Consider the following 25,052-nt stretch of genomic DNA (forward strand, 5'->3'; position numbering starts at 1 on the left):
ACAACAAATAACACCCATGGTAATTGATAATACATCTGCATTAACTGTGGTTAACTTTTTTTTTTTTGGAGTCCTAATAGTGTGTATACAACTGCTTTGTGCACATGTGTGTGTGTGTGGCTGCTATCTTACCATAGCAGCGTTTGTTATGGCGTGGCTAATGATCACAATGACCCGTCCTCTGTAGCTCTGGAGGACTCCTGTCGCAGGACACTGCACCAGCTCACTGTTGGGGCCGAAGGCTGTGCTGAAGGGAATGTTGATGCTGCCAGAAATATGGCCTCTGTTGAAGCTGGAGGCAGTGGAGGTTAAGGAGCACAGCTTTGAAAGAGTGGGACGCAATCATGGGACCAGGGTCAAAGTAGGTTAAATATCCTCTAAAAAGGGGCTCATTTTCAGGTTCATATTAATATTTGAACCTTTGCAGACCATTTACATGCACTAAAACCTATAAAACACACTATATATGTAGAACATCATATATCATAATGCATTCGACCAAATCAGTCTTTATCCCTATTTGAACAATAATGATGGGTTGGCCATTGATGCCGTCACAAAATATTTGTGATTCTTGATAAATACTATCAGCAATGTGGAATTAATGACTACGGCAAATAATAAAACAGCCTGAGTCTGATAAATTCAGGACATTTCATCAGCTTATGATGCAACCTTTCAAACAGAAATACTTTCAACATGACCATATATATACATACAGTATATATATATATATATATATATATATATCCCTATATCAATATATCGCCCGGCCCTTCTTGTAATACAAAAACAAGCTTTACCATAGCTATATGACAAAGAACTACCTTTCTAACGGAAGTTAAGGAAAAATAATTAATATAGAAAATGTAATAGTGGGAGAAAATGAAAAGAAAAAGACTGGGTCTTAATGAGGGATTTGGATGAAAAACAAAGTGAGTATCAGCACATGGACAGTGAACAACCCCAGAGTGGTGTGTAATGGAATAATAACTGTTGAGATAAAAGGAAACTGTCCTATTTCTGAGAGGGTAGTCATTGACATCATTGCTTCATATGTAAAGACAAGTTGTGCTTCAACAAGAGTGGTGCTACTTCAGCCACCACGACCACCACAAAGTACAGAGACTGCTGAATCTAGATTTTCCTGATTCACCCCACAGGGGTCTTAAATTAATCCACTTTTCGTGACTGCAGACACCCACAACACAGCTTTGCCTAAGATCACAATAAAGGTGAGCAAGGGTTGCTAAATCCTGTAAAAGTGGTCAAATCCCTTTTGTCCATGAGAGTTAGCCCGAGGAACCTGTCTATCAGGAGGCTCCAGTGAGGAATTTGGCTGGAAGAGCTGCCTTTCCAAATCCTTGCTCTATGCACTAATCCTTATTGATTAATGGTTCTTTAACCCCCTTAGACAATTACCATTCCACTGTTCCTCTGCATTTTGTACACGCAGGGTTTTCTGAGCCACTCTTCCTAGAATAATGAATATCAAACTGCCCCTTGTGCAAAGAAGAATTAGCTTTTTATGTAAATAATATAGTGTGAAGCAGTAGAAATGTTCATTTTCATCTAAGGAAATGTTCGTATGGGAGACCCACATTGCTTTTCTGTATACATTACATCAACCAATGCCATAGTCAGTGTGTTAGGAAAACCGCGTAAAGAGAACTTCACCTTCTTTTGCACTCGGTGAAAGGCTAATCTCTACTGCATTATGCCCCCGTCTCTTAGACTGCAGGAAGTCGTTGGGCAAACAGTTTTCAAAATCTGGCAGCACATGAGTAGTACACCCAGCACTGGCAGCAAAAGATCAAAGGCAATGGTGGGATAAAAACAAAAGCCTCCTGATTGCACATGCAAATGTGTGCAAATTTAGTTTCTGTGTTTCCTTCTTTATCATCCAAGGAATGAGCATGCCAAAGATATGCTAGTATATAAAAAAAACTGCACAAATCACGTCATTTTTAACAGTCCATTCCTATGGACATTTCTTTTAAAGGATATCTAGATGTATCAGTCTCCACCACAATAGTTATTTGGCTAAATGTGTATAAGACACAATGTTGGCTGAGGAGCATTTGTGACACCAAATATCCTCTCTTCAACACCAATTCACCGTGTGTGATCTTCTGGTTCTCTTTTTTCATTTCTTAAGCAACATGTTATGTACAATTAATTTGCAACAATCCAAATGTCTTCCAGGATAGACTCTCAAATTGGGGACAGATATTACATCTCCTTCTTTCTTCTCTCTCCTTTTTAGCCAGCTCCTCACTCAGACCCGTAGTGTAGCTAATCGGAACAATTATAAACATTAATAACTTGCCTTTAAAGGAGTGGCATCAGAAGTCACATTTCAGAGGAAATGAAAAGATTTTAAAGCCTCAAAATGAAGTCTTCTTTAATGGGAAGAAATTAGAATAGGAGTTCATGGGCCCTACATATTCACTACCCTGTTTGGTTGGAGTACAAAACGTTAAAACATTTATAAAGCGGAAAGTTGAGCGGATGTGGCTCAACAATAAGTTAGTTTTGCAATATTAAATATCAGGAGAAATCTGTTGTTTTTGCTTTGTTGGAAACAATTCAAGGAAGATTGTGCAATCGATTTGAATGCTGAAATAACATCATAGGAGGTAAGGGACAGGCAGATACATTTCCTGTTTACACAGAATATGGAAAGGATACTCCTCTACATTGCGGATGTCGACTGCAATGATTTTGGGTTTGCCGGCTCTGGTCCTTTTGATGGGTCCGGCCAATGACAGCTCACACAGGTCGATTAAGTCCTCGGCCGAGATCCGCGGGGATACTTCTGCTTTCAGGTCACACAACGCCAGAGGGTCCCGGGACTACAAGAAAAAAAAGTCACAGGAGATCATGAAGAGGAAAGTGAGATGCTGGCTTTCAATGAATTTCTAGATGGAATTTGAACAAGAAATTGATGTGAAATTAGGAACAGAAAGAATCAGGCTGGATATTGTTGCTTTTTGAAACCAGGAGACCACAGATTAGGACGAGATGTTTACTAAATTGTCTCCTTGCAATATTCTTGCAAACAGGAACATAATCACTTTATTTATTACCATAAAAATAATATTACAGGTCAGAGAGAACCACAGATGCCCAGCAGCAGCGACCAGTACATGCTCTTTTGCCAGTTACTACGTGCGCTGCCAAATGGGTTCATTAAAGCACCGAGCCAGAAGCGAAAAAGTCATTTTAAATATTCAATTTTTTTGGAGAACCATTGAATGTGTCATTTGGGCCAGAAACTTAATATTACAGCTATCATAGTTTAATCATCATTTCATGAGACATGGTAAACTGCCACCCGATGCCTCAAATGTAGTTAGTAGATAAGGTCAAAACAAAAGCCACACTCACTAAATATATGGCTTTCTTTTTGCCCCCCTTTTCCACAAAAAGTGATGTTTTACGAATTAGAAAAATACATTTTGAATTCAGGAGCAGTAGCCCAACCCTACAACAACACACAGCCTTGCACATGATGCAACACACACTATTACAAGCAACAGCCACACAATTACTGTGGACTTGATCCAACCCGTTTGTGTCACAATGACCACAATAACTGAAATCGTATTAAGATGATGATGATTTTTACAGTCAGGGGAGTGTGTCTAAAATTAAACCTGTTAAGCTCAATATTAAGCCACGACCAGGATCAGTGAAAACAAAACTTATAAATAAATAGTGTCCAGTAAATTAGACTTGAATATAAACCATAGTGTGACATCTGATCAGTAGAACCAGCCTGTGTTGACTGTTCACTTTAACTGAAGTGGCGGGGTCTTTGTGGGCTCTATCTATTTTTTTTCAAGCAAATAAACTCCCTAATACAGTTCATTGTAAACACTTTAGAGTTTTAAATGAACTGTAAATCAAATGATGTTAACATTGGAAGGATTGCATCATAGATCTAAATAAAAAAGTGAGAGGTCAGGAGACTCCTTCTCAATAAAAAAAGCGAGATTTGTGCAAAATTGGAAAAAAGTGACTGCACTAAAGAAGGCTGAAAGAATATTGACATATTTATATAGTATTTGGGCAATGCCATCCCCCTTTTCAAGGCCAAATCTATGTAATAAAGTCCCCAAAAATATCTTAAAACTAAAATAACAGTTTTGGAAGGAGGGCAATTTGAGAAACAACATGACTGCACAGGCGTGTAGATTACACTCTATTTTAAAAGAGGGCTTACAGAACATTGACATTATGTCACTGTTAACACATGTAAGCTGTATTTGTCTTTCTCTGCATGTTTCTACACTCAGTTTTTTTTGCATATAGGTTTACATAGAAACAGTACCAGCCTAAGTAACTGCTGTAAACCTTTGTTTTACATATTGGTGAGCTCCTTTCAAAAACACTTGAGCTTCCAGATAGCGCTAAAACCATACTGTAAATATCATCATAACGTGTGCTTAGTAATACTTCAAACAGGATTAAATAAAATACACTAGATCAGAGTTGCACTAATCTCTCGGTTGAACCTGAAATGACATTTTGCTTTTGGACCAGACTCAGCTTGTGTGTTTGTTCAGCTGGGTCTCAGCCTCCTGAGCTGGCAGGGCTTTTTGCTGTGATGAGCAATGATTACAGCTAGTTCTGTCGACGATCACAAACCATTTAATCACCGAAGCAGCAGCGCATGTGGCTTTCTTTTACACGCAGGCATTAATCAGGAGAGTGTAGTAGATGGCTGGTCAATATAAAATACAATTTCCTTCTTGTCTCATGGAAGGACTTATCAATACTAATGAGTAAACATAGGGTGAAAAGAGGACACGACAAGAACAGGAAATTACTGCTAAATAAATGCTAAATATGGACTTTTCTTAATGCGTCCAAACAAACACGGAGCGAGTTATCTTCTTTTAGACAAGGAATGCTTTTAAAAGATGACTTCCTCAAGTAAAACAACGGTCCTTCAACAAAATAAAAACTTAACAGGGAACCACAGATAAGCAGTTGTTTTGACAACCCCTGCAATGGTAATCTGTTCCGTACACATCATTATAAAGAAAATGACAGATGGGTGTGCAGCAAACATTTTAAACATCTGCCAATAATTTCCCCGAGAACTCAGAATCTCGTCACAACATGTTGACTCTGACTGATAATTCAAAAACATCCATGGGTTTCTATCTGGTTTAATGATGACACAGCAATCAGGTTTGTTGTGTTTGACAGCTGTGGCCCGTTTTGACCTACATGGGTTGAACTGTTTGTGACGAATTATGAAAAAGGATAAGGCTGACAGCAGGACGATTACTTAAAAAATGCAACCTGTAACAATTACTAGTTACCTTTAAAAAAAACAAAAACGTAATCTGTCACCTAAACCGAGTATCAACATATAAGAGTTATGGAACCTGATTAGCACCACAATATGAAAATGCAGCATAAATAAACAAAAGAGAACAATATCAACTTAGAAAAGAAGAAACTGAGATTTTTACTATTCAATACGTATCCTCGGCTAAGTAAACAGCTACTTAATTCAGGCAGTAGCCTAAAACACCAACAATGAAACACATGAGCACATCAAAAAGCTGAAAATAGAATCCGAGCTGACAGGAAATGCCCCGTTTAAATTTAATACATAGAGATAAGCTCAGACACACTATTTTATAAACATATAGGTTCACCTACTGAATAAGAAAAGCCCAAATGAACCAAAGGAAGTGATAGATTAACACTTAAAGGATTAGCCTTCAGAGTACAGTTTACAAAGAGGAAATCAAATCTGCTCTTTTAGTTTTTTTTAAACATTGTAATCATTCAGGTAATCCCTGGCTTTTAAGAATGTAACTGTAATCTGATTACATATTTGTAATGTGTTTTTTTGTATCTTGATTACGTAATCCCGTTACATGTAATCCGCTACTCACCTAGCCAGGCCATCAGACGTCTCTACAGAGTTGAATAGGTTCAGTTGTTGCCTGATCACATGTATAAGCACATTTTCAGTGTGCTGATTAGTAAATATGATTTGTAACACATCGATCTACGAAAGTAAATCCCAGCAATATTCCTACACATCGAATAAAAGAGACCGAAATAGGAAAACATTTGCAGCCTGTCATTGCCTGGAGCTGACGGAGCAGTTAAATGTCATGGCGAGCAGTGCGTGCCAGCAGAGAAAGGTTTAATGACACTTTCGTATTTCATTGGCGAGACAGTGATGAGGCTAAACAGGAGCCGCTGATAAAAACAAAATCCTCTGCAGTGGTTTGTGCAAACACTTTAATGCTCATAGTCCACAGTTGCCAAAAGAACCCCAATCACTTAGCACATTGAACTGCGAGCAACAGCGTCTTAGAGCTTGGATAAAGCTTGATGACAAGGTCAATGACTCATGTAAAGTGCCTTCACACAGCGTGATTGCATCTGTGTTGAGGTTTATACACATCAAACAAAACAGGCGGCGGTGTTTGAGCATCATTTCTAGAGAAAGAAAACAAAAAGCATCTGCCAAGTCTGCAGTCAGAGCAGAGAAGATGAAGGAGAGCCTAATTGAGGCCATGATCTGATAAAAATGCTGACAACAAATACCCCTCACTGACACACACACACACACACACACACACACACACACACACACACACACACACACACACACACACACACACACACACACACACACACACACACACACACACACAGAGGGTTTCAAAGCAAAGAATCCCCCCACTTTTTCATATACTTCGTGTTTGATTTCTGACCATTCAGCAGTAACCAATATTGCAGGAATGATTTTCTTCTTTCTCTTTGTTGAGACACTGCAGCCGCCTCTAATGAAAATCCTTCTCTATTTCTGCTGACAAAAAGAGTCCAGATGTGAACTTTGACAACTGAAGGTATAATGCTGCATAATGATGCATTTGATATTTGCTCTGGACTTAAATGCGATGACTTCACAGGATCCTAAGACCTCCGTTTTTTACAGAATCGTGATCAAATACTCCTTACACAGTGGCTCAGTCAGTAGGGGTTTGGACTGGGAGTCGTAGGGTCGCGGGTTCAAGTCCCTGAACAGGCCTAAAATATGGAGTGTGGACTGGTACTTTGATACTTCTGGGCCCTGCCGTGGTGCCCTTTAGCACGGCACTGGACAAACTGTACTGAAATACTGGAAGCATGACTTATTAAGGTTAGCAGACACAGCAAGTTTGAATGCATCCAAAATGTTTACTAAGGTTTAGTTACTTTTTCAACTCTATGTATTTGCATTTGTATAACGGTGATAAAATGTCATTCTGTCAACACATTTCTTTTAATGATAATCAGATGATACACTTTATTGCAGACATTCTGTGATAAATTGCATCATATACTGTATATCATAGAGCTGTTGATAGATATTAATTGTTGATTTGCCAGCCAGATTTACATAAATATCGTTGCATTATCCTTCCTAATTGGAAATGATCAGTTTCACAGTTTTACAGGTTCAAGGGAGCATGTGGCATACAAGCACTGAAAAAGTTTAACAACTAGGCATTCCCGTTTACTCATGGACATCCATTTGCTCAATCACTGAAATACGAGCTCCGCCAGCTGTTAGATGACAGTGAGAAAACATCTGCTCATCCATAGACATTAGCACTCGCCTCCCTTGCAATGGACCACATTTGGCTTGTTTTGATTTCTCAAACGTAATAAGGACTTTCTAGCCAATAATAACATCATGTTCTTCATGTACAGCACATTTCAGTGGCAAGCAAATACACACATTTATCGTGAGTTTAGTTGAGATGGACAACTTATACATTTAGGAGCACATTAAGCTGTTTACAACTATCGGTGCCCAAATTCAGCTCTGCTAGGGGCTGCCACAGAGGAGCGTCACACAAATCCGCATGCAAACCCTATTAACAACTAGAATGGCACTCTTTGGCAAATGGTACATTCACATGCTCTTCCGAGTTGGGACGGCAATCTTTTTGACTTCTGACTTCAGTGTGTTCATGATTTTTAAGCTGTAATGTGGAAACCACATGAAGGCCACAAAGAGGATGTGTTGTATTTTATTGCACGGAGCATTTATAGCTTTTTCCAATGTTTTCTGACTTGAGGGGGCGTTTTCCTAGATGGAAACTAATTTTCCAACGTTGTCTGAATGCACCATGAATGCCTTGGCATACCTCACAATGTTAACAACTGTAAAACATCATTTTGATTTGTATTGGCCCACACTATACCTTTGCACAAGGTTTCATGAAATCAGTAGTCTTTCAACAATCCGCTGACAGACAGACAAGCACCCAACTAGAGACAAACTAAATTCATTTCAAAGATTGAGAAGACAAAGTCGATTACATGTATGGTATTTATGTGTTTGTATTTCTGTTGCTAGGATTGGATTGTCTTATTAGTGGCTCAAAAAAAGGAGAAGGAGAGTCTGCTTTCACCAATTCACTCACTCAGACCAAGCTGAGCGGACAGCAGCTGTCCGGTGAGATGGATGTGTGTTTACAAGGGCTGAGAATCTGCTGACAGAGCTCCCGGTTCTCTCACCAGAGAAAGGAGTAGGGCACAATGTTACACCAAGAGGTCTTTTACAAAGTGTTTAGGAAGTCAAGACATTGTGGAGTACCACAGAAAAGTCATACTCGCTGGATGACTGTAGTTCTGTAGTATTAGTGAGTAATGTTTGTTTTTAAGAAATCTTTTCTGTAAGAGTTCACCATAAAGGACATATACAATTGTCAAGTATGTTTGTAAAAAGGTTAAGAAAAAGGTTATTCCCGCAGGTTATTTAATCACCTCAGTAGTAATGAATTAAAGTGTCATGGGTCCTCACTCTTGACTCATGCATACCTAGTTTGAATGTGTTTTTGGTTTATTTTTCTGCTTTCAGTATGAATGATGGGGGCTTGGTGTGTTTCTTGGGTTTTGTCTGTTTTCCCCCTTCCCCCCTCCTGTCTTCCATGCAGCTTCCACTCAGCTGATCCTAATCAACAATCAGCACACCTGCCCAGCAATCAAACCAGCTCCGGTATGCAAGCCTGCCGCAACAGCCAGTCTCTGCCGGATCGTTGCCATACATGGTTTGTTGTGTGCCATGCTTCCAGTTTTGCAAACTAGCATTTTACCAGTCCGTAAATTTGCCTTTTTGGCCTTTGCCTGCCTGCCTGCCTGCCAACCTGCCGTATTTTCTAACACCAGCTCTCCGTGTTTTGTAGGGGAATCTGACAGCCTGTTCCCTGCCTCCATACAACTTACCTCAGTCTACCTTTTGTTGAATAAAACCACTTACCATCAAACCATCTGCATTTCCCAGTGTCTGCTCTTGGGTTCAGTTCAGAAGCCTGACATAAAGAGCTGACATTTCAGTAACAATAAGTATTTTTAAAGAAGTACCCAAAATTAAAGTGCAGTATCTCCCAACTCTCCATCCAGAACTGCCCGACCAAATGTCAACGACAACTGACATCCGCCTAAAGGAAGAGAGGGAGGAGAGTCGAGTTGGGAGCCAAATGAACCCAGCTAAGACCTCAGGCTACTGCACTACCTAGCCTAATTGTTGTTGAGGTCCAGTTGCAGCAAAATCACACTCGGTGAGAAGAGAGAAGGCAGACTGTGGGTGCATCAATGGTGCTCAAACATCAAAGCTAAAGGACAATGTTTCCCTAAAGTGATATTTTTATGTGAAAGATGCAAGACATTTTAGACATTCCTATTGGTGCAATTTGTCATGTTTTCTTGTGTAGCAGAAATGGACTAGACTACAATTGCTTTTCACAATGGTGTTTTAATCCCTGAATCTTCAAATGACTGCTTTTCACAACGCACATTTTCATCTGGAGAAGACATGATTAAAGCCTTAAACAAGCCCTTTCAAACAGAACAAAAACCAAGACATTTTATCCCGATTAATGTGTTTACATCATTATCTTCTGTTGATCTTTTAAGGGCCAACTGAAAAGGGATTTTGTCCAACACTGCAAGTTATCAGATGCTACTTCCCATAAAACCTCATTTGGTTTTGCCATAGTCTTCGCTTTTACTCTTGCAGCACTTTCCAAACTTTACCCAAGTTTAACTGAGAAAGTAAAATGTCTGAACAAGAATAACCTAGTCAGCACTCCTCAAGTCTACGTATGCTGGCATGTGTTATAAGTAATCAGCAAAGAATTTTCAGATCATCACCATTCAACTTCATATTTCCTGAGTTTCTTCTTCTGCGGTCATACGATACAGCTCGTGTTGTGGGTAATGTATGTGTGTGTATGGGGTGAGTCCAGTGTTGACAGTGACATTTCAAGGAAGTGCGCACCTCCCTGACTGTTTTCTGAGGAAGAGGGTGGGATGCAGATAGATAGTTTCTTCTTTTGAAAGCTAAATGGAATTCTCTTTGGCCAAAGCAACTGAAAATGAGAGTTAGTGTAATTTATTTTATACACATATTTTGAAAACTGCAATATATATGAAGTTTTACTTTTAAAATGTTTTTGATGAGGCAATTTCACTGTTTATATCTGCAAAGAGAATTCATGTTTAAAACAAATCAATATTTGGCCACTTTGGGAAATTAAGGCTGAGGTCGACATGGACCGCATCGAGCAATAAACTGTAACTTTTAATTCCTGAAGTTATAATACCAACATGAAAAATCAATACAGCTTAACAGGCTTACTGGAGTCACTGTGCTGCTGTACCATCAGGTGTTGGGTAACAGTGTGTCACTCTTTGGATACTATGATGTCTGAAACTATTCAAAGTTTGTGAAATATTTCCATAAACTAAATGTGACCACTTATAAACGAAGACTCACAAGACAACACTGCCTCACAACTTCAAATCAGCTGGTAATAAACCTTTGATTAGCTGAGTCTGTAAAGATGCAGTCTGTGTGGGAGTCACTGAACAAGATGTAGAGATCACTGACATGATACATGCTGTAAATGTATAATGGGACAGAAATCAAATAAGGATAATTAGAGAAATGAGTAATAGGCTGATATTCATATTTCGAATCCCTGATCTCTGCATTTTGACCTGATCATACAAGATAGATCAGGAACTAAATGAAGCGTTATTTAATTAAAGGGGATTTATATACATTTTTGAGCATAAGAATAAACATTACCCTCAAAATATCAAGCAAATGTACAGTTATTACGGCGTTACTATCTTCTTTTCCCCTAAATAAATTGCATTGTGATTTTCATAAGACAGAAACATTTTTTAATGATTGTTCTAAATCATTTTGAATGCTTTTTTAAAAATAGAGAATTAAAGTACATTATATTGTGTTTTTCTTTTAAATATGTATTATTGGTATTATTTAATAAAAGCTTCAAAGACAATATTTACGTCCCAACTATTACCTTGATATAGTTGAAAAAATGAAAATACAATACTACAAAGATGTTTTCCATTCCGTTCTTATCAAAATACCTACAAAGTTCCCCATTATATATATGTTATCACAATGCTAATATGCTAAGCTTTACCAAAAAGGCCAAATGTTTTTTAAGATACAAACAATTACAGATGTTCCTGCATCATTCAGTATCATTAAACAGGGTATGGTGAATTGAATTGTGTCTCTAATATAAAGTATGTTTTGAAACATACTGAATTTAAACCCTATTGAGTCTTGTTCAGCCTTGACAAGTCTCACTGTGTTGAAAGACACAGCTCATTACATCATCTACAAGATACCAGGAACAAAGCCTTGAACAGTACTGAAAAAAGGTTACAACATAAAAAAAGATACAAATAATTAAAGGAGACTTTCTTCTAACTCACTGTGGCTTAACTGCTACAGTCACTGAGTCATAACAGATGGATGTTGTGGTGTGTGTGTGTGTGTGTGTGTGTGTGTGTGTGTGTGTGTGTGTGTGTGTGTGTGTGTGTGTGTGTGTGTGTGTGTGTGTGTGTGTGTGTGTGTGTGTGTGTTGTAAAACTCACCAGGTCTGTTTTGGGCATATCCTGGTAGTCGGACGTGTAGTATGTCGCTGCTTTCCCAAATCCATTGTCACCCACAGCCTTGGGTGGCTGAGCATGCTGTCGATATGTAGCGCTCTTTGGAGTCCAGCAAAAGAGGTTGATGGATTCACGAACACAGCGCTCAATGTCAATTTCTGTGAAACAAAAACACCAGGTGGAAATAATCAGCCTTGGATGAAAGCAGATGATTTTTACATCACAACAACACTAGAAGAAGTCTACAGTCATGCTAGCCGCTCTTAGACACAGTAGTGCTTTGAGCTAATTGCTAATGTTAGCATGCTTGAATGTTTAACAATGACAACACTCTGAAGTTCTATCATGGTCAACATCTTAGTTCAGAGTGTTAGCATGCTAAGATTTGATCATTCACATCACAGCTAAAGCTAATAAGAGTGTGATTGGTTTGCAGGTATTTGCTAATAAACCATAGCATTGGACAAATACATGTTTTCACAAAATGGTGACAGTAGTTAGAAACTCAAAAGACCACGAGAGTAATTTCCCTTTATCCTGAGGGAAGCAATTAAATAGTTGCCAAGACATATTTCACTTCAAACTAAATAAACTCAGAACAGACAGTATTCATCTAAGCTCTGAATTTTCAATTACCACTGACAGCATTTTTACTACCAAATGATTTAACTGGTGTGAGAGAATAAAATGAATGAATACAAATGTCAATCCCTCCCTTGAATCACACAATAAGCATAAAGGATTATGTAAATGATGTGTGGGAGGTTTAGTTGTAGACGTGAGCAGCTTGACCTTAGCATTTTGCTGCCATTAATACTCTTAAACAGTCATTCCGCAGTGGCTATTTAAGATTTGATCTGACCGTTGTATAGCTGATGGCCCTCATTTCCAAGCAAAGCAAAATGTTCTTCTGTTCCCCTTAATTCTATCCTTTCCCTGCTTCTTACTTTGAGAATAGAGAGGATTAGGAAACAGGGACTGTGGATTAGCTGAGGATTTGTGTAAATTAGGAATTCTTCCCTTCACACTCTTAACACTGACAGGCTCTCGGTTTCACTCCCCTTCTTTGCTGGTGGATAACAAGCAAGTTTGCCTAATGAGCGCTGGTATGACCTGCACCTGGCCCAGACTCAAGTGAAATAATTTTAAATATGTATGTTTCCCCGACAATATGTCCCACAGCGGCGGCGAGGTTAGGGGGCCGTCAGCTCTCATGGGCTAGGACCTCACAGACTCAGTTACAAGGTGCATTCGAGTGTAAAACACACTGGTGGTCTGAGATTCCTCACAGACAGGCTCACAGGCAGTTCAGGGAAACACATTTCCCCGTAGGGCGACAAATGTTGCATGCAATCACTCCTCTGGCTAAAAAGAGGCAGGAATGAGGACGAGGAGATTGATAGCGATTTTAACAAGCTCTGGGCTCAGCTGGGCATTCCAAGGCAGCTAATTCTGTTAGAGTGCAATTTTTCTTCTTCAGTCAGACGAAATTACATTTCAGTAATTACACAGAGGCGCTGATTGTGGGTATGAATTGTTACCACTAATAGTAGAATAGCATGATTAGTTAAGAGCAACTTGGGGGAATTTTGGAATTGGATTTTGGTGCAAAGGAAGCTAGAAATGACAATAATGGAGATAAAATCATTTTAATTAAAATGAAAGTAAAACAATTGTTGTCACAATTCCCTTCTCCTTTTGGTAATGTTTTCTTTAGTTGTAAACCATAATAAAAAGTCATTCATTATTTAACATGTTTGGGTGGTTATTTATTGTTTTATTCATTTTAACTATTTAAAATCTGCAATGTTGACAACACAAGGCTAAATAAAACTAAATACAATTATATAAAAAAAATGTAAATGAACAGGAGGATTGCAGCCGAAGTTGCACACAGAGCAGCTTTTTAGTCTTCTGAATGGTTTTGAATACTTACTGGAGCCACTCAGAAAAACTACATGTCGAAATGTAATATTTGGTTCTGAATATAGGCTACAGTAATTCTCAAATGGGAACTTCTCCAGGGTAAAGTGAGGTGAGCTCACAAATAACTTACAGCTTCTATGAAGGTCTGGGTATTTCTAGACATAAAAGTAACCCTAAGTCAACAATCTAAAGTGATTCTGAGATTATTTATAAAATACCCCCAAGGTCAATACTACCAGAAGCCTATGTATAGAACACATCATTAAAACATCCCTATTGTGCTTTTTGGGGTTTTCCATTTCCTGTTTTTTTTGTATGCATGTAGATGGTCTTCAAAGGCTAAAATCCCAAATTCCCTCCAGATGGAGTTTCCCCCTGCCTGAAACGCCTCCATTGGACTCCAACACATTGTATGTGATAGGAAAAAGGGCAGGGACATCTCTAAGCGGTTGACCAATCACAACAGAGTCTGCCAGCTAACCAAACAGAGTGGACTGGACTCTGGTTTCAGACAGAGGGTGAAAAGAGGTGCTGCAGCACAGGCAGTATGAGAAAAATAAAGAGCCTTTTTGAACATCAAAGCATGTTATCATGTCACAGTAGAGGAACAGAATACAAACCTGAAAATGAGCTTAATAGGGCCCCTAAATAGCAGGTAGCTTGTAAAAGTATTTTATCTCTTTCGTCCACTCATTTTAAAATACTCTCTGTCAGAGTCCATACCAAAATACCCAAATTGAAATGTGAATATGTCATGCCATAGTCATGCAGTCCCAAAACAAAACCCTCAACATCAGTGTTTGACCTTTTTTTAAGTTGTCCCTGTGTGTGATGTTGCCTGGAGCACTTTCAGCAGCTTGTGGTTGTTTTTCTCAGAACTAAACGTCTATAACAAGCGCTCATCGGTTCTGTGCCCAGCTCTGCTCATTGAGACAGATGTTAATGTCCCGTGAAGGCAAGTGCCGCTGCATCATCAGTAAATACACGGCTCCTGTCAGCTGGGGCGCCTCGCTGGTCCATTGTGAATCAATGAAGTCTCAAATAGGAGAAAGTTATAAATCACCCGAGGCTACAAGACTAAGCAAACTGGAATCACAAAATGAGATTAATTGCCAATGAATGACAGGGCTGAGATGTATTACGGGCTCCAAGGCAAAACGCTTACCTGTTTCACATTTCATTTAATTTCCAACTCTAATATACTGAGCGTGATATCATTCATAAAACTTAATTGAACATAATTCAATTTTTTTATTTAAGCCCGGACAGTCAGGATAAAAGTTAAATAATTTTGTAAGAGAAAAGGTGATTATCCATAAATATTAATAGTTTGTTGAACCACTAGAGGGACCTTATAGTCTGAATCACTCCTCTAATATTTGGACCTCTCCTCTTCATTGAATATTGGCAACTATAGACTTCCCAGTGTTATGTGTAATAGGCTTGTCACTGAGAATTATTGTCACTGGCCCCATTTACTGCCTAGGAGGAGGCAAAGAGAGGAGTGTGTCTGAATCATTTAAGAGCCACTATCCTGTAATGTTATCTCGACTGTTAACTTTTACTCCTACAGCTTCAGACCGGGATGGAAAGAGAGCTGTCTAGATTTCATTTCACAAATAAATGTCAAGCCTACTTGTGCATGTGGCAAAGTTCATCCTCCTCTCAACCTTAGATTAAGTCAGAATGCATAATGTAACAACATCCTTAGAGTACTTCTGTGACATAGATACATCTACGTAACATTCGCGGCTCTTTTGGCTAGCGCTCTGACACATTGTACGTGATAGGCTAAGGGGCGGGACGTCTCTAAGCGACTGACCAATCACAACAGAGCCGGCCAGCTAACCATACAGAGCGAACTGGGCTCTGGTTTCAGACAGAGGGTGAAAAGAGGTGCTGCAGCTCTCAACATGAAAATGAACATAATAGGGCCCCTTTAAAAGTGGTGTGTATCTGATATGAATGATACAAAATAGTCCCTCAAAAGCAGCTTTATGTAGTCAACAGCATGACCACTTATTTTCTAAATGAGATAATCTAATTGACTCATTTTATTTTATTAAAACAAAAACAAAAATGTCTTTTAAATGAGCTATAGTTTGTTTGGTATCTCTCGCCTGTGTGCATCATGAACTACAGTTTGTCTATCTTTCTAATTTATGGTGTCCATCTAGCATCAGAGCATTTTTTTTCTGGCTACACACTTGGATTTAATGTAGTAACAAGCACGTGGAGCATGTGGAATCTGCTCTGAAACAAATGAATGTGAGTCTCCGTTGTATGAGGACATAAATTCTGCATGCCTGATGACAGGAAAGAGCAGGTGCTGGCTACAAATCACAAGATATCTAACTTAACTCTCAATCTGTGTGTGTTGGTGAGTGTATTTGTGTGTGAGAGAGTTTACTCTTAACTGAATGATGTGATAAAGCAGAGCACATACAGGCTGACCTAACCTTGCTTACATCAAAGGACGAAAAGGTGTATAAGAAAGTTTTATAACTCGCTTATTCAACATGTGTCATTATATTTTGCATGGATTCACTGAGCTGCTGCAATTAGAAAAGTCAGAGAATCGCCAAATCAGAAGGCCTTCACCCCTCTTTTGAATAGGGATCAACACTCTCTCTCATTTCTAAGGGCGATCTTCAGAGTTCAAAATAAAAAAAGTAGACAATGTTTCAAATGCATTGTAAAGAGGCCTCATTCTGCTCATTTTCAGGTTGATATTAGTATTTCTTGCATCTCCTGTGAGTGCGGTTTTGTTTTGGGACTGCATGACAACTATGGCATGACATATTCACATTTCAATTTGGGTATTTTGGTATTGACTCTGATAGAGTATTTTGAAATGAGTGGACGAAAGAGATAAAATATTTTTACAAGCTACCTGCTATTTAGGAGCCCTATTAAGCTCATTTTCAGGTTTGTATTCTGTTCCTCTCCTGTGACATGTCTCCATGCTTTAATGTTCAAAAAGCTCTTTATCTTTCTCATACTGCCTGTGCTGCAGCACCTCTTTCACCCTCTGTCTGAAACCAGAGCCCAGTCTGCTCTGATTGGTTAGCTGGCCTGCTGTGTTGTGATTGGTCAACTACTTAGAGGTGTCCCGCCCCTTAGCCTATTATGTAAAATGTGTTTGAGCGCTAGCAAGTAGAAGCACAAGTGTTACATAGTGATGCCATTATGTATTGAAAGTAAATAAAGGAGTTCAATGAAGGCGTTTCAGGCATATGGGGGGGGGGGGGGAGCATAATTAGGGCCCCTTTAAATGGTGATAATATGAGCACAGGTCACAGTGGAGATACAAATGTCTTGCCCTCAAATTGAAAGCATATTGAGGATTATAACAGCCATCGAAGTAGGCTATAAACTGAGGGTTATTCCAACATATTGACCCAGGGAAATATTCATTGAACATCGACCTATAGGAAAGAGAACATAAAATCATTTGAAGAGTCTCTTTAATGTGTAACACTAAGAGGATATTGAGCTGGGGTACATTGAATTCTGGGGACATAGATATGCTCCCGGGAATCACGGATGCCTGAACAACATTTTTATAGAAATCCATTCGCTAGTTGATAAATGACAGTGTAGCCATTGAGATGGAGAATACACAGACACAGACAAAGTAAACTCTAGAGTTATTCTGCTAGCATTGCTAAAAACAAACCCTGCACTTTACAGGCCAATACGCCCACAGTAGTGAGACCTCTAGTGTCATTTAGTAGCGCTTATATTTTGATGAACCGTCCTGGTAGTGGATTGAGAAATCTGTGTCTGTTATATAATACTCTACAGTCGGGACCAGAATATTCATAGACATTTAAGAAAACAAGTTCTGTTTAAGGTCAGTCCAAAGCCCAGAATCATTCCTAATATAGTTTAGAGAGAGTGCCAGATGCTACGGTGTAACTACCCAGGTATACACAAGCTGCGATAATAAGACTGGACGTGATATACAGAGACGAGCTGGCAGCGGTAGCCACTCTTAGGAAATCTTGCCAAAGAAGCTGACTGCAGCTCTAGGCCAGCATATTTTACCTTTATAAGGACAACTCGCTCTCCTTCTGCCTCCCGCCTCAATCACATGAATCTGTTGGACAGTAAAACACTGTGAAGTAATGGCAATGCTGAATCCAGGCAGGAGGGGAAGGCTGCTGGTCTTAGTTTACAGAGCGCTGCAGCATGCCTTTTACACAAATCGTTTCAATCTCTGGTGGTTTTCAATACCCTCAATGTCATTCTGTCTTTCAAATAGAAAAAAATAGGGATGAGCAGCATTTGGAAATAGAGTTTTAAATTCAATAGTTTGGGCTATCCTGAAGGCGAGAGGTGTATTCTGAAGACATACTTCATGAATGCTGCTCTCGGGATTTTTTGTCACGGATACGTTGCTGAAGTAGTCTTTTTGTGGAAGTAAAAAAGGAGCAGTTAAGAGAGCACGTATTAAGGGAAACCAAGAGACTTCACTCAATGTAGTATACAAAACATCTACAAAAAATGACTTAAAGAGGACATATTATACTCATTTTCGGGTTCATAATAGTATTTTGTTCCTCTACCGTGACTTGTTTAGATGCTTTCATGTTCAAAAAGCTCTTTATTTGTCTCATACTGCCTGTGCTGCAGCACCTCTTTTCACCCTCTATCTGAAACCAGAGCCCAGTCTGCTCTGATTGGTTAGCCTCTGTTGTGAATGGTCTACCACTTAGAGATGTCCCTCCCCTTATATTATCACAGACAATGTATTGGAGTACTAGCCAATAGAAGCGTGAGTGTTACATACTGATGGCATTATGTTACAGAAGTAAACAAAGGAGTCAGGCAGCATGCAAAATTCACATCCCCATGCTAACCCTTGGCTTTATTTAATTGTGCCTGTGTATGTGTTTTTCTTCAAAGAGTAATCCTGCATTTGTTGTCCAGAGACAAAAAAAAATGTCTCTTAGTCTCCCTGGTTCAAGTCTGATAGCACCAAAAGAACCCGATATCAACAATTTACTTCTGTTGCTGAACAAACTAAAGATGGATTTGACGCTCTGAATGGAGATTATACGTAATAGGAATGCAGGAGATCCATAGAGGTTGTAGTTTTCTGTGGCAGACAATTCCAGGGTGCAGCAGTTGACTGTCCAGCAGATGCAGAGAGCGTGGCAGGCCTAAAGCACATCTAGGGAGGGAGTGTGTATGGTAGTTTCTCACACAGATGGGCAACCTTAGTTAGGTCAGCAGAAGGCAGAAAAACAATGTCTGTGTGATTTTTAGTTGATGCTACATGATATAACGGGTGAAGAAAGTGAGTAATAAAAGATGCTGTTAGACGCTGTCTTCATCTTGTTATTATTCTTATGTGAACTCTTATCTGTACTGTCCTGTGATTCACTCTTATTGTGTCTGCATTAACTCCTGACTTTCCCTATGGGGAGCAATACATGCCCACCTTACTTTATGTTGTTTTTTATTACATAACATTTGGCCTTGAATGTGTTTGGATTACAGCTGGAAAATGGCCAAAGGGAAGACTTAGTATTTTAAAAAAAGATGTAAATCAGAGTTTATATTCTCACCTGGCAGGTCAGAGAAGAGTAGGATGCACTCATTGAAGCCATTGGCCAAGAGACGGTCCCTGAGCTGCTGCAGTATGGCCACGCCAATACAGAAGGGGAAAGAGGAGTTTCCCAGCAGCAGTGTGTCCCACAGGTGGAAGATCTTGTGCAGCGGAAACACATCTGTATGGCAAGGTACAAAAATACACACAACAAAAGGGAGAAATTACAAAAAGACTGAATAAGAGAGTGCCTAAAAAGACATATCCCCTCGAGGGATGCACAATAGGATTCTGCAAGCGGGACAGTAGCAACACATACATAGTGAGATAGAGGGAACCAGTTTTTACATAATGAGTGTCATTTGCATGTGCTAGAGCATTTACTTAACATGGCTTTAAAATGGGACACTCGCCAGGCAGTATTGTGCATTGGCAAGATTGCTCAGAGGGAAATTTGGTGTGGGGGAAGTAGCTGGGAAAATGTTTTTTGGGTGGGTGTTGTTTAAGAAATGACAGGAAGAACATCAGGGGGCTGAGGAGCTTTAGTGCGAGGAACCTGCACAAGTTATTTCAAGCCAACTAAAGCCACATCCTGATAATGTGTCCCACTGCAGCTCTCATTTCACTCATATTACCTTTAGTATACACAGAATTAATGTTTCGTCCCTGTTCAGATTCATGCACGAGAACCAGTGCCGTCTGCCTGTTTATATAATCCCGTGGTTTGTTATGGTGGATGCTGGGCAGCAGATTTGTGTGCTTGCAGCGTGTATGTGTGTGTGTGTGGGAGGTTGTGCAGTGTGAATTCGGTAAGGCTAAGGAAGCAGGGGTGGTTGGAAAATGCCTCAGAGGTTGCACTCCACATTAGCATTCAGCTGGGCGGGCTGGTGCATGTGAATGACAGGCAGTGTGCGTGTGTGCGTGTGGGGTGTGTGTGTGTGTGTGTGTTGTGAATTGAAGATGACCCTCCAACCTTGTCTCATATTGGATTGGGGACATTAGCAGTCAGAGGGGCACACCTGAATACTGGACTCACACACTGCCTCAGGGTGAGGATAAGGGGTAAAGGGGTCACACCACCTCAAACTCTACACCAAATGATTGGTCTGAGGGTGTGTATGTGTGTGTGTGTGTGTGTGTCACAAAACACCTCACTGCAAAGCGCTGATCAAGATAAATTTGGCTACAATTAATGTAAATGAAAGGTTGTGTTCTGTAAATCAGCTGACTAGCAAAGTTTAAAGCAACAATCCAAAATTACATTAAGAAGGTAAAACGTTATTCAAACAGTTGTACCGTATGATGGATCTGTACCAACAAATCTCAGGGGTTAATGGCACATTATTTAATTTGTAACACTGATCTGTGACCCTTGCTTGTATGGTCATATTTCAGCTGTGGAAGATAAAAGCGTACTGTATGGCTGCTATCAGATGGCATACTGCATGTTCAGAACCAGCCAAAAGAGGATTAAACCCTGTCTCTGCTACTGACAAAGATAAAATGCTTCTCACACGATCACAGATTTCCCCAATTAATCAAAGAAACTGACATTATCGCTGGAATCTGTACTGTTTATCATGGGTGGGGGAAATAATTGATACAGCATAGTATCGTTATAGTCAGTGTTCGAACTATGCCGAGATTTTCGGGGGGTCCCATTTTTCTCCCGGGGGGGGGGGGGGGGCGCTTGCTCTTGCACTTGACTGATATTTTAGAGACCCCCCAACATTTCCCAAATCATGTTTTCGGGGGATCTCGTGTCAGTTTCAGGGGGTCTCGGATCCCCCGAGTCCCCCCGTAGTTCGGACACTGGTTATAGTATCGTATCATGGGGATGTTGGTGATTCCGACCACTACTGGTTATTACTGTATTCCCTCACTGTGTTTGTGCAGTAAAAAAGAAAGCTCTCAGAATGTTGAGTTTTTCAGAAATTCTCAGAATTTCAACTTTTTATTTTTTGAATTAAATGTTTTTTACTCATTTTGACTTTATGATACTGGTTTTTAGGGGTGGGGGAAATAATCAATACATCATAGTATTGCAATACTTTGCGTGGCAAATATTGTATCAATACAAGGACACCAAGCATCAATATTTTATTATATAAACTATTCATTCAGATTCACAAATCTAAATTAAAGTTTTTGGTAACAATTGCTTTTTCAATCCACTAGATGGTACTGAGCTTTTTCTTGTGTAGTCATGGCCATGGGTAAAGTCAGTGGGATTGGCAGGAAGATAGTCAAAACAAAGATGGAGTCAGTGGAGAAAGAAATCAAAAATGCGCCATATCGCGATAAATTGGATCGCAATACTTAGCATATCGTAGAATCACAATATCATTTCCTGGCATCGTGGTATCGTGGGGACCCTGGTGATTCCCACCCCTACTATTTTATCATCATCAAATCTTTGGCAAGTTTCATTATGTAGACATCATCAACATCCACAAATGATCACAGAACTGTGGGCCGCTAACACATTTGACCACCGTAACCTAGGCTGATTGTAATGAATGACACCTAAACTAACTCTAACTTCAGTAAACCGAAATATTTTATTCCGTGTACAAATTCTGAGGATGACAAAACACCATACAATACGAAGCAGTCCGAGCCAAAATCCCAAACTCTTACAAATGTCCTGAATAGAGCACTTATCAACACTCTCACAATACAAGCTTGTAAGTCTCACCAGAAGCCGAACGCTTTACAAATGTAGCACTCACTGCGGGGCTATTGTAATGGATTCTATTAGAGAAGTGCTTTTTGCTTATTCTCAACAACCAGTGCTGCATGCATAAACACATCTTGGTACAGTGAATAGCTCGGCCGGAAAGGTCCTTGTTAGCCTTTTTTCTACATAAAAACAACCTTTAAGCATTTAATTTGACCTCTACATCCACAGGTGCCCTTCCGAATTATATTAGGGAAAGATTTATTAGCAGGGAGTGGTACACAATTTAAGAGCACTCACGTTCATAAAAATGAAGAAGTCTAATAAATACGGGCATAATAAGTTATATAAATCACTCCCTCCTCAAGGTTCTCCTGAGGAAGGGGCGCTTGCCAGTAAGTGTTGATGTACTCTTCTAATGTGTTGAATCCATATTTACTAAAGGCCGTTTATTTATACCATCCTGGAAGAGAGCGGCTGAAATTGATTTTGTCTGGCACATCCAACCAAAGGACCTACATATACTGAAGTTCTCCCTTCCTATTGTTACCTCAAAAATCTTTCTCACAAACTGTGGGTTAGAATAAGTAATCTGCGTATTCAGATGACTGTAAAATCATTGCAATGTGATCAATAATTTAGAAAAAAGCTGTGTGATCACAACTATCCCAACTCCCACAATGGCATTATAATTCACAACATATCTCAGGCACAACTGGGTGTAACTTTTCCAGCTAAGTGCATTAAAAGTCTTCTGAGTCAGTATTTGGATGAAGAGAATGGTGCGAACTGACCCACAGGGAGCGCAATAATAAGCCTGAAAGTCTACATCTCAGTTCTGCCGCTCTGTGTAGTCTCAGAGACGTGACACTCGGTACAGACATGTATCTGCATACAAAAGATCTTTGCCTTTAAACACAACAGTATAATGTCCACCATTCATTTCTTGCTGGCATTTTGGATTTGGGGAATCATTTCTCTTTAAACAATGTTGTGCAACACAAGACAGCATGTGGAGACCAAAGATTAATTACATTACATATCATCACCTTACTTATATTTGATTTCATAGCAGGCTCCATCGAGGATATTTTATCAGCTGGTCAGTTTAAAATGGTAATGGACAAAGTATTCAGATAATTGAGCTAGAAATTACACTATAAATTAAACATAAGATGATATGTAAATGTTATGTCATGGTTATCCTGCATTAATATTAAAAAGAAAACATTAATTATAGAGTTAGTTGAGAAGGAGATAGTTTAAATTGCTTTATAAACAGTCCTTTAGGAGTTTTATCCTAATACAATGCATCATACGCTTTGCATTTAACATCTCTGCAACTAGCTGCATGGAAATGTAGTGGAGAAGAAGTAGGACGTAACAGCAAATGGATATAAATAAGTAGAAATGTAGTCACTTTTCATTAATGGTTTGAAAAGACTGAACCTGAATTTGTTGATATGTGTGTCAGTTGTCATGCACCCCGTTCAGACCATCAATGACATCTGAGAAAAACCTTTTCCTCTGATGTAGACTCTAAGATGTAGTTAAAAGCTCAGAAAAAGCTAGGAGCCTTGGATCTGAAGTTAACATGTTTTTGGCCCAAATATTTAGGATGTTTGCAGCTGGTACTTTCTGATCTTTTCCCACAAGGACGATACAAAGCGCTGCAAGCAGATGTCTTATAAGCTTTATGTTGGTATTTTGAAATATTTTCATTTAAATACAGCATAGATAAATGAGAGATGTGAAAAACTGAGGTGATGTTGGACTGAGCAACCCTTCAGAGCTGGAATGAATTAGCAGCTGGAATAAAGGTCACATGAACAAAAGCCTTCAGAACTGGTCCGTATTGTGCCCACTGACCTTTTCAGAGTCTTTTATCTATACTCTAATGGAAACAGACTCAGAATACCCTCTGAAAGTTTTCGCTAAGTGCCACATCATGTTCACATCGTGAGTATAAAGAAAAACGACTTACGTGTAAACATGGTCAGGAACCATGGAATGGCATAAAGCTGTGTGGAAACAAAAACACACATAGAAGAACTTAAATGAGATAATGTAGCATTCATTTGTATAAAATATTCACTATGTCGGAACAAATGGCCGAGAGCTGAAAGTGAAATAAATGAACTGCTTCCTCACTGGAGAGCTTTCTTTAAGGAGTGCTCACACACGGCTGCACATCCCCCCGGTTTGTGAGAAACAGAAACAGCAATAAAGAGCAAACTGCTGAGTTTGGTTATTAGTCGACGAGGAGAAAGCTAACAATGAATGTCATTATACACGTCGTGTCATCTATCCTTCTTTTTCTCCAACTTCTACTCCATTACACACTTTCCCCGGAGGAAATGCATAAAATTGGAATTAAAGACCCCACACACACACACACTCCATCATTAGCCACCTGCTACAACACCTGCCAAACGCTGGCAACCATCACTCACGCTCTGTTATATTTACTAGGAAAAGGTCTGCAGCAGAGTGTGCAGGGATACCAGAGCTTATCTCAGTCAGTTAATTGATAGCTAATTGCGTAGGAGCTGGTGACTGTCTAGAAGACCCCCTCTGCCCAGGAGTAATGACCAGGAGACAGAGCCATTGCACCAAGTCTCTGCCTCAATTTCAACAGCTCCACAGCACTGCGAATCCAGCCAGATTGGATTAGTGTAGGTGTAAATGGAAGACCCAGGAGAGCAGATGTGGCCAAATTGAGAATGGCCTGAATTAAAGCGCTGGTCCACGTGCAATCTGACTCTGTGCCGATGGCTCCAGGCATTGCTGGATCCAACCCTGCACCATTTCCTAAGATTACATGTGGTTACTGCATCCTTGCACAAGACAAACTGCATTGAGCCATGTTTCGATATGGGGAATCAAATCCATTTCTTACTGCAGTGACATTTCGTTTTTAGG

General features: G+C 39.6%; 1 protein-coding gene across 1 annotated transcript in view; it reads right to left on the reverse strand.

Moving 5' to 3' along the window:
* The window catches only part of tbck (TBC1 domain containing kinase), a 41,527-nt gene that overhangs the window by 5,736 nt on the left and 10,739 nt on the right, over positions 1 to 25,052 (reverse strand). Inside the window, 5 exon segments of the mRNA XM_063884056.1 lie at positions 133 to 292; positions 2,692 to 2,855; positions 11,953 to 12,125; positions 19,470 to 19,631; positions 24,115 to 24,151. Coding sequence (XP_063740126.1) covers positions 133 to 292; positions 2,692 to 2,855; positions 11,953 to 12,125; positions 19,470 to 19,631; positions 24,115 to 24,151 — 696 coding nt within the window.

Source organism: Eleginops maclovinus, chromosome 5 (genome assembly GCF_036324505.1).
Source record: "Eleginops maclovinus isolate JMC-PN-2008 ecotype Puerto Natales chromosome 5, JC_Emac_rtc_rv5, whole genome shotgun sequence".
Lineage (NCBI taxonomy): Eukaryota > Metazoa > Chordata > Actinopteri > Perciformes > Eleginopidae > Eleginops > Eleginops maclovinus.